The 12573-nt window shown below is 38.0% G+C and overlaps 1 protein-coding gene and 1 long non-coding RNA gene across 3 annotated transcripts in view; one reads left to right on the top strand and one right to left on the bottom strand.

Annotated features, from left to right (window-relative positions):
* LOC102064105 (ubiquitin-conjugating enzyme E2 E2) overlaps window positions 1-12573 on the bottom strand; it is a 202503-nt gene that overhangs the window by 35239 nt on the left and 154691 nt on the right. For both annotated transcript variants that reach the window (XM_074538499.1, XM_074538504.1), the window contains exon 4: window positions 2543-2675. In XM_074538499.1, coding sequence (XP_074394600.1) covers window positions 2543-2675 — 133 coding nt within the window. The remainder of the gene's footprint in view (window positions 1-2542; window positions 2676-12573) is intronic.
* The window catches only part of LOC141728624 (uncharacterized), a 69912-nt gene that overhangs the window by 53310 nt on the left and 4029 nt on the right, over window positions 1-12573 (top strand). The window contains exon 3 of the long non-coding RNA XR_012579776.1: window positions 8525-8638. This is a non-coding gene — a long non-coding RNA (uncharacterized LOC141728624). The remainder of the gene's footprint in view (window positions 1-8524; window positions 8639-12573) is intronic.

The following is a 12573-nucleotide window of genomic DNA, read 5'->3' as shown; positions in this document are numbered from 1 at the left end:
TACCTTATGATAAGCAGTGGTCTTCCCATGCTGCTCAGTTAAAGGGATTTCCCTAACTATTTTACCTATGAATGAGTTTCATAAGGTCTGGAAAATAGGTGTAATGAAATAGCAGCAGTTTGTGAGGTCATACAGCAGGATTGAAGAGAGGGGTCATTTAGAACTGTGGCTGAAGTGAATTGAGTAAGAATCCAAGTGTTCAACACATGCTTATGACACAGTTATATCTGACATTAGTCCCCTGTGCACACACACAAAATACCTTCTTACAGATGACAATTCCCCTCAACATAAAACTGGCTGTTTACTAAGACAATATGGCATCATCAATTCTCTTATCTTTTATCAAGCAGTGCATTTTCATATGATTTAGATGCACACATTTCTTACAGTGACAACTGGCATCAAGATAAAGGCAGACAATCAAATCTATTACGGAGCAGGACAAGAACCACCTCTTTGCTTGACATTTCATTAATAAGCAATGCACAGCTGCATTACTCATGTCTCAAAATAACACAGTTGCTGAGCACAACTGAGTGCAGACTGAAAAAGACTTTACCTTGTGGTGAAATAGCAAACTGGACCTTCAACTTCTATTTTAAAAGGGTGTCTGTTGCATACACTGTCTCAAGACTCAACAGATTCAACAGAGAGAATGACAAAAGACCTCCTGGTAACTTTCTTATGCATTAGCTCTCTGAGAGAGAACTTCAAGCTCTATTTTATACACCATAAAGTCATTTTATCCCCTAAAAATTATAATTTTAACTTTTTGGGGGGACTGAATATAAACCTTGTATGGCAGCTAGCACAAACAGATCAAGCCCAAGAAAGAAGTAAATAAATAGGGCTTGTTAAAACACACCTTGTCCAGATAGTGGGCTGGACTGGGGGAAGGCAGGAAAAACAGGACAGAAGAAGAACAGAACAGGACTGATCCAGCTCAGCATGCTTAGAGCTTTAATAAACTGAAGAAGACATCATAAATTTTCAAATTCTTTCTTCACCATGTGATAACAGCTGCCTAAATCTGAAACTGTGCAGTCAGCAAGGTGTACAACTCCTCTAAGACCTCTCAGCGACATCAAGGCTTCTCTAAACTGGAACACCAAAAGTGGGAAACAAAGTTAGACCATCTCTAACACTGCTATACTCACCCATCTTTAGGTTACTGGCTGGGAAATATCAATTTACAAAATGACAAGTGCTTTGCATTCACATCTCTCATTTGTTTTACAAAATCTTTCCTGGTAATATCCATGTTATCTACTACTGTAACCATTACTACTGTCACATTAAAATTCTATATATAGCACTTATATTTCAATAATCTACTCAAAGTAATCAAACAGGAACTGGCTTCTCTCTCTTTTAATGCAATATCCTTTCTACTATAGACCAACATGGCACACCCATCCTTTCATAAATGTGTCATAAACAAGGTAAGTATTTTTAATCTCATAGCTCCTTCCATGCAGGTCTTCCAGACACACTCTCCAGAGTGGCAAGGTGAACAATACACCTCTTTTCACTTTCTTCCATGGAAGACAGCCCCATCAATTTATTTGATTCTATTAACAACTCTGCAGGATAAATTTTCCTGGTTTCTGTTCGTATTATCGAACATGTGTGTAAAGATTTGCACTCAGTCTTCCAGATAAGGACTTTTAAGCATCATGTACCTGACATGGCAATTACTCCTCTCTGTAGGCCAAAGGATGCATTTTAGGAGGATGTTGGCCTTTTTTATAAATACGTTATGCAGGTGGTTAACAATAATCCTGTGATCAAGCAATAAAGTCCCATTCTGAGATCCTCCCCAGCAGTTATTACCTCTGCTTAGGGATGATGCTCTGTATTGACACATTCCACCTTTTTTTTTTTTGCAGTCTTCCTAACCACTAGATTTTTCATGTCTGACATTTCAAGTTAATCATGGTAATGATCTGTCACCTTTATGTTATTGATACAGTTCTCTGTTTATGTCTGGAATCATTATAGACAGCATTATAAAAAGAATTACTAAGGATTTTTGTAAATCTCTGTCACTTCAGTTTCTGGACTTTGGCACCATATTTCCTCGTTCTTCCCGAAAACTGATGTAAAGCAATTATTTATAATATCTTGCACCTGCAGATACTATATGGGGCAGTGAAATAGGTGCATACTTTGTCCAGACAGCCATACAAGCTTGGTGAATTATATGGGTCAACAGGAAAAATTAAGTATCTTCAGCTACTTATAAAGGGTGCAACTCAAATGTAAGCACTTTCATATTAGAAACAAATAAAAAAAAAATAGCTACTGGAAATTATGCAACCTTTTTCTAAATAAATCCATATGCATTCAGCTATACTGGCAGCATGCAAGCAAACTGTAGCCAGTTATTTAAATTCTTTCTATCAAAAGAGTCAAGTTTAAAAATTCATTATTGCTTTGAAAGTCTTATGTTTTATCCTCAAATGATATACCAACATACACATTAAAAAATATCAGCAGGAGAAGACTCCTATCAGACTTTGAATATCCTTCTACTAACCTTGGGTGGTTTAAAGGGATAGTCCGGTGAAAAGGTTATGTCAAGGAAGAAAACTCCACCTTCATATACAGACCCTGGAGGCCCCAGTATAGTCGACCTCCATTCATAAATGTTGTCTCCTTTGGGTCCAGCACTAAAACAGAAAACAAAAATATAATAACCACATAGAATCAAGGATATATGGCATCAGTTATACTCTACCAGTAGTGCCGCTGGTTCTGCTGTAACACCAGAAACTAAAAATGTGTATCACATTCATTAAGTTAGATAGAACATGCATCTGATGTCCTAAGCTCTGTCAGAGAAGTGATATATTCAGCCAGGAAGAAGTATTAAAATCACATCATAAATTATTCAAATAAGCACAGAAAAATTCCCAACTGTCTTATTTCAAATATTTTAGTGGGCAGATGTGAAGTATTTACAGTGCAAGGATATAGAGACTTTGCTGAGATGTCTTGTCACTGTCTTGCTTCACAAGCCAACCTATTTTCACCTACCTCCTCATCCACCTACCTCCTCAGTCAGCAGCAGTGTAATTACACACATTACACAGCACAGACTGTACTAAAGACTGAGCAGGGTACAACCAACCTTGCAGCTGCACGTGTTCCTAACCTAAGGCCTCCAGTCACTACCACAGAAGGCTGCTTCACTCTGCAATCATTGTCCTATCTTAAAAATAATATAAGGAAGAAGCGTTGGATTATTTTAATTCAAAGTTCTTGGTTTAAAACACAGAACTGAAATAATATTCAAAATGTACAAAACATAATCCTGTATGAGCAAGAAAAGTCTCTCACCCGTATGGTGAATTCCTGAAAAAGATGAAAAAAAATACGAACTAATAAAAGTTCCTGAGCATGACTCTTCTAAAAGCCAATACAGCCTTCTTTCATACAACATAATACCTGTCCATATAAATATGTATTTTACTCAGGATGGCCTCTTAAAGCATATGAAGACTTTTCCATTCACAGGCTGCTGATTACAGGACCTGAATTTTATCTCTGATCAATTGGAACAGTGACTTCCAGATATCTGATTAATATTTTTAGAGGAAGGCAGTGCTGGTAGATATCTCAGAAAAGTGATGTGGTATTGTCTTAAGGCATTTCTTGTGAAACAATTCTTGTTATGTTAGCAGTGAAGGTTTCTGCAGCGCACAGGGGTTTGTGGAATCACTCAGTGTGTAGAACAGCTGAAAGCTCTTGGCTATGCTCCATGCCTCACAATGTACCCAAGGTACACAATTATTATACGACATCATGTCATGTTCGCTGCTCAACTATTCGTTTTGTTCACTGGAAGTTAATAAAACCCGCTTTCACCTGCAATTCCTTGGGCTCCCTTCATTAAAACTTCTGACTGCACGATTCCCTGAATACAGCTGCACGACTCAGCCCTGTGCAGAGCACTTCATTAGTCATGGTACCTACATCCATTTTCTATAATAGCTGTTAATGCTTCTTGGCTTTCTAAACTACCTTGCTTTCTCAACAATAATGGGTTACAGAGACTATAACATTATGGAACATTCATTTTCTATCAGCCATAGTAACAAAACTAGCAATTGTTTTAAAGATGAAATCTGGCTTTTGAAGTGGCACAATAGCAGAAGTGTTGCCATCCGTATTTCACAGTGTCGATAATACATCAGGTTGCTAGCTGCCAAACAAATTTAATTTACCCAGTTCTCAGTTTGCATTAACCTTTGAATAATAAAGCACAGCTGAGACTGCTGTAAGAAACAAACCAGAGAATGAATAATTAAAACCACCTCCACTGCCTTTAGAAAGACCAATCCTGAGTCAACAGGGAAGGTTTAATTGTGACTGAACTAGGCATTAAGGGGCTAATTGAACTCTTTATAAGCCCAAACAAATGCAGTCCTACATCAGTGGTATGGTATACAATGTTCACAGAAAATAAAACTCTTAAAAAAATGCAGGCAATTATTTCAAATAGAAAAGACAAGAACCAAGGCAAGTCTAAATCTTACACCAAAAAAAGCCCATAATATGTGAAAGGAATCCCTTCTCATTTTCTGCGGGAAAATGTTCTAACACTTAAAGAAGCAATTCCACAGTCGATGCCAGGAGGTTAAAATGGAAGTGATATAAATGTCATTTCCAGAGAAATGGTTGGAAATAAGTAACAAAAGCTAGCCCTAGCTCTTTTAGAACTTATTTAGCCAGGAGGGGATGGTTTGGCCCTTTCTGCATTTGAGTGAGGCTGACTTTTTTGATCAGAAATCTCTCTGACAGTGGCAGTTTCATATTGTATATTATTTTTATTTGTTTTGCCTATTTATTTAATTGCATTCACATTTGAAATGAGCAGTCATTAATTAGAATAGTTGGAAAACGCTCCATCTGCCAGTTGAACTGTTTCGGCACGTCCAGCTACAAGCCCAGCCTGATCACATTCTGAGCATGCTGATTAACATTAATTGACGGTTTTCTTTGCAAATGAGAGATGAAGCTTTATTAAGTATTATTATTAATTTGAAGAATAGCTTAAATTGTATGGAGTGTGGGAAGACTGCTGTTATTGATGCTGCCTGTTTGAGTGCTTGCTGGCAGCAGGGCTGTTCAGCCATGTGAAATACCAGCCCATGTGCACAGGCAACAGCTGGCATTAAGGGCAACAGCATGCACAAGCATCACGGTTTTTCATTTGTGCATTAATAATACAAAAAGTTTGACAGGTGTATTATCTTTGTTTTCCTTCTTTCTTAATTGTTAAGTTTTTTATTTATCCACAATACTGGCAACCAGAACAGACTTCACCAGAGAAAATTCCCACAAGTGCAAGATGTCAGCCAGAGCCTTATTCTGTAAGGTTTAAAATGCAAGAGGATTTAATTACCCTCCTCTCTACATGGATATCTGCCCGACACACTGAAGCCCGAAAGTTTTACATTCAGTATAATTTATATCCTAGCTCTATTAAAGTTACTGGCAACCAAACCCCAGATCTCAAAGAAAGTGCACCAAACAGCTCAGTGCCTGAAGTTCTGTAATCTTTGGAAGAACAGATTTAGATGTGCATCCTCTCAGCAAAAGGCAGACTAAATCTGTCCTGAATTCAGCTGACCCAGGGCCAGAGCACACATGGGCTGCCTGTGACGAACCTGCTGCTACACAGTCAGCTCCAAGGGAGAGACAACGGTGACTGGGCAGCTCCAGTTGGAAGTGGATGAACCCTAAGGTAGCTGGACGGACTCTTAGGAGGACAGGTCTGCTGTGAGAGCAGCAGTGCAGCCTCCCAGGGTGAGCCCAGATGCTGGCAAGGCAGTGACTCTGCAAAGTGGGACAATCAAGGAACCAGCAGAGAGGTTGTAGTGTGGCTCTGAACTGGTGCTCCCTACTTTTCCAGTGTTACCTCCCAAGTGGAATATGTAAAATAAGACCAAGGAGGTGCAGCCGAGCTCCTGGAGACTTGAAGTTATTAATGACTTGCCAAGAGCCAGCTGTCTGCTGCTGTTATTCCCATGCAGCTGATGAGACCCTCCACAGAATACTGTACTTCACCTCTGCAGAGGTTTGCTCAGTGGAAGAGCTGGAATAGGTGGACATGGAGCCAGTTTTCTTCCAGAACAACATCCATATGAGTGTATGAAATTCAGGACAAAGGAGTGAAACCATGCAAAATGGTCTTTTTATTTCCACTCTCCTTTGCCTCTCCTATATTTCAGTTCTGCCATGGCTTTTCATAGATACTTGCAGGTGAAATGTATGGACATCAGTTACAGTTCTTAGCAAAACACTACTAGAACTGAATTTAAATGCTACTAGAACTGAATTAACTTTGCTTTAAATATGCTTATCACATGGAGCATTTTCTATTCCCTCTGTATGTTTTAGGCAGGCAGCCACTTGAAAGCAGTGCTGCTAAAAACTGCTTGTCCAGTGCATTATAAACACCAAGCTTTCCCTGCATTTAAAATATCCTAAAATACTAAATGCAAAATAATGTATTAGAAGAGTTGTATGAAAAAAAAGCACGCATGAGATATACCAGATGAAAACCTATCTGGAGAAGTTATTAAAGTACAGTTGATTTTTAGCTGTCCTTTGTATACAAATGTACGTAATTTCCAGAGGATAATTTTAAAAAGTGAAAATGCAGAAGGTCAAAAAAATAAGTACGTCTACCTTGATTATCAAGTAGTCATACAAAACAGATTGGTCAAAATAATGTTATCATTTTTAATCTACCTTATATTTCTCGATGAGAGGGGTCACATTCTTTCCCAGCATCTATGACTGGAGGTAACCTAAACTTGTAATGTGTTTCTGGCAAGGTGGAAAATGAGGACTATTTCAGTGTCTTCCTTTCTGTTCTTGGTCTCTGAATCCTGCTGGTACCCACCATTAAAATGGATACGCTTTAACACAAGGGAAAGGCAAGCCTGTAGCACAAAACATGTAGGATTTTAACTTCAATGGTTTTCTAGATCTGGTATATTAACAATGCGTGGCAGGGAACTGATCAGGCCAAATAAAACAGGAAAGCATGTTGGTTGGAGGCCTTCCTATTCCTCAGGACCCAGAAAGAAATGGAGAGATTCTTGTGGAGAGAGTGAGTTTTTATAACAGTGAAGAATAAAGCAGAAGCAGGATATCATACTAATGCCCATGAACTCACTTTCCATGGCATTGTCTATGGCAACTCACTTCCATTATTGCATTATGTAATCTGAATTGCCTGAGCACACAGAAACACACATCAGAGCCAGGCTGCAGTCCCTCTCAACTATCTCTGGTAACTTACAACAGTAGGAAAAAAGACACATGGAAGGCTATTTCTCTTCCTGGTCTTTTATTGTGCAGAGCCTTGGCTTCAATATTTAGGAATTTTCCCTCTGAGGAGAGAAGCTCATTACAGAATGATCTTCATTTCTAAGTACTACAACAGTTTCTTGCAATCCCACTTCTTGCACATCTAACAGATACACAGGAGCAAATCCTGCCTGTAGCTGCTTTCTCTGAATGCTTCTGGGAAGCCATTTGCCTAGAGGGCAAAGCGGATACAAAAGCACAATAAGACTGGCAAAATAATTTAAGAGCAAAGCTGATGAGGTGAGAAGATGGATGTGGCAAACCAGAAGACTGCAGATTCAGCTTTCATTGAGATACATCTCTTGAGAAGCAGATATGAAGATTCATTAAAATAAACTTAGTATACTCTCTGCTCTATATTTTAAACACAATACCAATAATGAAACTAAGGCGTTAATAATGAAACTAACTTCTAAGCAAAAGTGCTGCTTTGGTCTGCACCACAGCTCAAGGTTGACTCTGTGCTTGGGGACAACCATGAGACGAGCAATGGGGCTGCGCTGGGCAAGTGGCTGCTGGATAATCTCAGTCTGGGAAGAAGCGAATCAGCAGCAGCCGTACTGATACATCACCAGGTGTTTCACACCCACCTCCCCAACCCACTATTCAACAAAGTGCAAAAAAGTGCCATTGAGAAGCAGCGGCATCACAGCCCTGTAAGCCACTGCCATATTTCTGTAACTTTGGAATGGATACAGGCAGTGTTAGGATACAGACAGTGCCAGCAGTACAGGCTATCTCCTGAATTTCTTCTGCTCTTGTCCCAGTCTTGTCTTCTGCTCCCTGCAACCTGGAAGCTCACCTGATCCACCACCTCTTGAGCCTTATTACTCCCTTGTTACTGGCTATTACTCTTTGTAGGGCATGTATTTTCTAGTTTCTGCCTGAGGGTAGTTTCTCTCCCACCCTCTCACTGTGTGCTGACAATTCATTGCTCTGTCATCATGGTGGATCCTTCCCCAATTCAGGTACGTGCAGATCCCACTGCTCCTAACACCCTGCTTCCTTTCCCTCATCAAAAGCCATCAACAAATCCTACTATTTTTGCACGTTTTTCCAGAAGTGAGGAGGGGGTGAAAAATGCTAACGGGCTGGTTTATTACAGTAGAGTAATTTTGCTTCCTTCCTTCCCTAGAAAATGAAGACCAAGCAGAGTGGGAGCTGCAGCAACAGTGGAGTAGGGAAGGGAAAGGGAGTCACAGCTGCCTACCCAGATGCTACAGTGACACCAGGAGGTACTTTGGTAAATGTATGTAATAAACAGTTGCCACAGCAGCCAAAAGAATACACTTCTACAAAACAAAAACAAAGAGATAGCAGCGAGCGCTGAGACTGCCTGTGGCAATGGACGCTGTTGTGTGGTTAATAATACCTCTGCAATGAATAAAATTAGCAGGCTGGTCTCCAGGCAGTAAAATCAAAGAACAATTAAAGAAATAAACCCTTTCAGAATTAGAGATAAGTGCTTACTTGGGCTATAATATTGATGACTTAATTTTTCCTCAATAAATAAAGCCCCAAATTTTAGAATGCACAGTATTTTTAATGTCTTTTTTCTCCCGCTGAAAATCCCCAAAATCTTCCTTTTCAAATAATAAATTAAATAAGTTATTAAAGTTATCATCACCTCAATTCCTTCATCTAGATGATGCAAAGAAGTGTCATTATTAAAATGTTGGAAGATGCTCATTGTTCTTACTACTTATAATCTACACCAAACCTAGAAATTTTTCAGCATTAAATTTGAGGCCCAAGAGATCTATGCTAAGTACTCTAAGTAAATTAACTCTTTACTCTAAGTAAATTGCAATATACATTCACATTTTTAAAGAGTTGTTCATTTTACTTTAAGGAGACTCAACAGTTAGTGAAAAATCATGCCTTACCATGACCTAACACTTGAATTTGGGTCTATGCTAGATCCAGTATTTTTAGTCACTCTACAATATAAATGGGAATTTATGTCTTACATACGTTGGAATATCAATATTATTAGATGAGATAAGTATGATTTTAGCTTATGTATCTTTCACTATACTTAATTATTCATAATGGAAACAGAGGTTGAAGTGATTGGGCCACTTGTCACTCAGAAAGGCTTTGGCAGAGAGAGACATCAGACAAATTATTTACACCACTTAGTTTCCATTGCAGTGAGAGAATTCAGCTGAAAATTTTGAATCAGATTTTCTTTCAGCTCTTTCAGTTTTCTGACTGAGACCATTTTTCATTGAGGACCATCTTTATTTTTTTAAAAGTACTTTTAGGCAAGCAGCAAGGGAAGAAGGATATTAAGACATTTTTCTAAGTCAGGCTGCAATTCTTTCCAAGTGGTTATATCCTGCTCTTATTATGTGCTTTTTATTGAAGCCAGTTACTGTTTTCATGTACACTTTGGAATCAATATGTTTGTGGAATACCTGACTGGAAGAACACATAGGAAAACTGATCCCAGTGAGGAGCAATAATGCATTACAGGGTATTGCTTGACATTGCTTCATATGCTTATTGAAACCACTGGAATTCAGTATGGTACAGCATTTTTTAATTGTCTGTCTTCTGTAGTTTTAGCAAGGTATTTCTAAAGGTGTATTTATCCTCCAAAGTGAGAATGCAGTTTACTTAGGGCTTCCTACCTCTTTCTTGCTTGCAACAAACCTGCAGCACACCTGATCAATGTGCCCAAAGTCTCTATGAAGCAAATCCTTTTTTCTTGTGATAAATTTTATCTGCCATCCTATCATGGGAGCCATTAAAAATTATTGGCCAAAGCTGTGAAGCTGTGCTGTCTTTAAAATTAGTAAGTCTGAGCCACATTATTAATACCAAATAGATTAAGACCAAAGTAAGAATCACTTAGTTGATTTTGTCATTTGCTTCTAAATAATATTGCCAAAAATTATTAAAAATATCCTAGTGTTTAGCAGACTGGTGTTATTCAAAGAGTACTTTGATGCTTTTATTCTCCAAAGCCCTGTTCTCAGAGCATTCCTGAGATAGAAACCATCATGAAGAGAACTGCTTCTTAATGCACAAAATAGTTATTTATATTATACTATCTACAGCAATTTATTCACTGCAAACACCATTACACAGCGTATGATCACAGCATGCTGAGTATTCACAATGAGATTTTAAAAATGGCAATTTTGTTAAGTATTCTCCGCTTTGTTCAGCTGAAGAAAATTACATAAAACCCTGCACAGAAGGCTTGCCTTGCTCAGAGTAGGAAACAATCATTCGCCTCCTATTACACACCCATGGGCTCAATTCCCTTTTGCCACATCTTTTGTTTCTTTTTCTTTTAAAGTAATACCAGTATCTGAAGTTCCAGCTCTTTTAAACTACCAGAAATTGACTGTATAGTTTAAAAAAGATAAAATATTTTTCAGCCTGATTTGTCTCTATGGGAAATTATATCAAGCATGATTTGTAGCCCTATTTTAGTAAAAGAGAAAACCACAAGTACCCAGGAATGAAAAACACTACAGAAGAATGAATAGGCTGGGACCTTCTAACATGACCCCTAACCTTGCAAGTTGCCAAGTGATATTATTTCCATGTTACTGCTAATTTGCTTTTCCTTGAGATTTTTTTCTTTCCCAGGATTGTAATTTATTTTTCAAAATATAACTACTTTTTAATTTCACAACATTTCCCTTTGCTGACAACAGCTGTAATTCACCATTATCTCTTCTCTAAGTTAATCAGAATCCATGACATGCAACAGTGGGGTGGCACCACCAGGCACTGTATTTTTAAATTTTAAATCTAATTTAAAAGGATGAGGTGACTAAGTGCAGACAGATAACACACAAACCCCAGAGCAGCTAGAAGATTTAAGAGGTGTAGTAGGGAAGAAAGCATTCTTTAAAACAGCACTGACTTTTTAGTTTCAGTGGAAACCTTAGAGGCAATGCAGGAGAGAGAGGCAGACAGGACTAAAGCAGACCAGCTCAAACATACTAGAAAGACTTCTCATGAATGCGTGGAACACACTGAAAGCTTTGGATTTGAAATGCATTTGATATATTGATTTGATCACTAATAAAAAAATGATGGCAAATTCTTGCTTTTTATCAGACATGATGAAAAATGACAAAAAAGCCACACACGATGTATTAGTGATGAATGGATCAACTGAACTTCAACTAACATGTCCTTCACTTTGAGATAATGGACTGCTGATTCCATGTCAGAAATTTTTTCAAGTCATATCCGAAAAGGATCTTTACACTACTTTAAAAAAATATTAGTGTAAAATATTCTGCAGTAGTCATACAGTTCAGTAACTGAGAATGTTTTAGAGAGGGTTATTTCTAATATATGTACACCCACACTTTCTGATTATTATGAACACTACAAGGCAAGGCAGTAGAATTGCTCAATGTCTGCACATTTGCTGTTCCTCATAAAGCTGGGCTTCTAGCTGGTCCACTAGTTATTGAAAATCTTTCCCCAGCTAACAAATGATTTATCCAGTGGCCTCTAAAGAAGTTTGATTTGTTCAAGACTGTATTCTTTAAGAGTCCTTAGGCAGTTGTATAAATAACAGCCTAGAAATTTTGAAACTTTATGACACAAGATAATTTTGCAACTTTTACTCTGAGTGGCCTGATTCTGAGATTTCTGTTTTGTGACACTTTATATAGACTTTCAGTTTTATGCATAAAACAGTTTCTAGTAAAACTGTTCCAAAATATTGATGAGGGGAAGTAATGAGAAGCAAATTTAAAGAACTATTTACAGTTTATCTCAAGCATAATAATACAGCTGTGTAACAAACAAGCCTGCTCATGTCCATTTTGCAAACAGAGGAACAGGCTTAGATACAGACCCCCCCCCCCATTTCAGTGGGAAATTCTCACGTGCTTACATGTGAAATGCTTGCTTACACAAGGAAACAACTCTTTATTATGGCACAGATTAACTAACATGATGTTAAACACATTATAAAACAAGTCATTTCCTCCTGAGTAAACAAGCCTATAAAGCCAACAGGCACAGAAAAAGGAAATTTGATTCTGAAATCCATATACTTCAAAAGCAGATTCCTTTTATTTAGTCAATTTAGTTGAGAGGCTGTCTTATTTCTCCAGATCTCTGGTAAACAGAAGAAAACACACTTGGAAATTACTGGCAAATGGACACATTTTCACAACCTTTTTCCCTTAATTTGAAATT

Source organism: Zonotrichia albicollis, chromosome 1 (assembly GCF_047830755.1).
Source record: "Zonotrichia albicollis isolate bZonAlb1 chromosome 1, bZonAlb1.hap1, whole genome shotgun sequence".
NCBI classification, from domain to species: domain Eukaryota; kingdom Metazoa; phylum Chordata; class Aves; order Passeriformes; family Passerellidae; genus Zonotrichia; species Zonotrichia albicollis.
The sequence above is the reverse complement of the archived record's forward strand: the minus strand, read 5'-3'. Positions and strand labels throughout refer to the sequence as shown.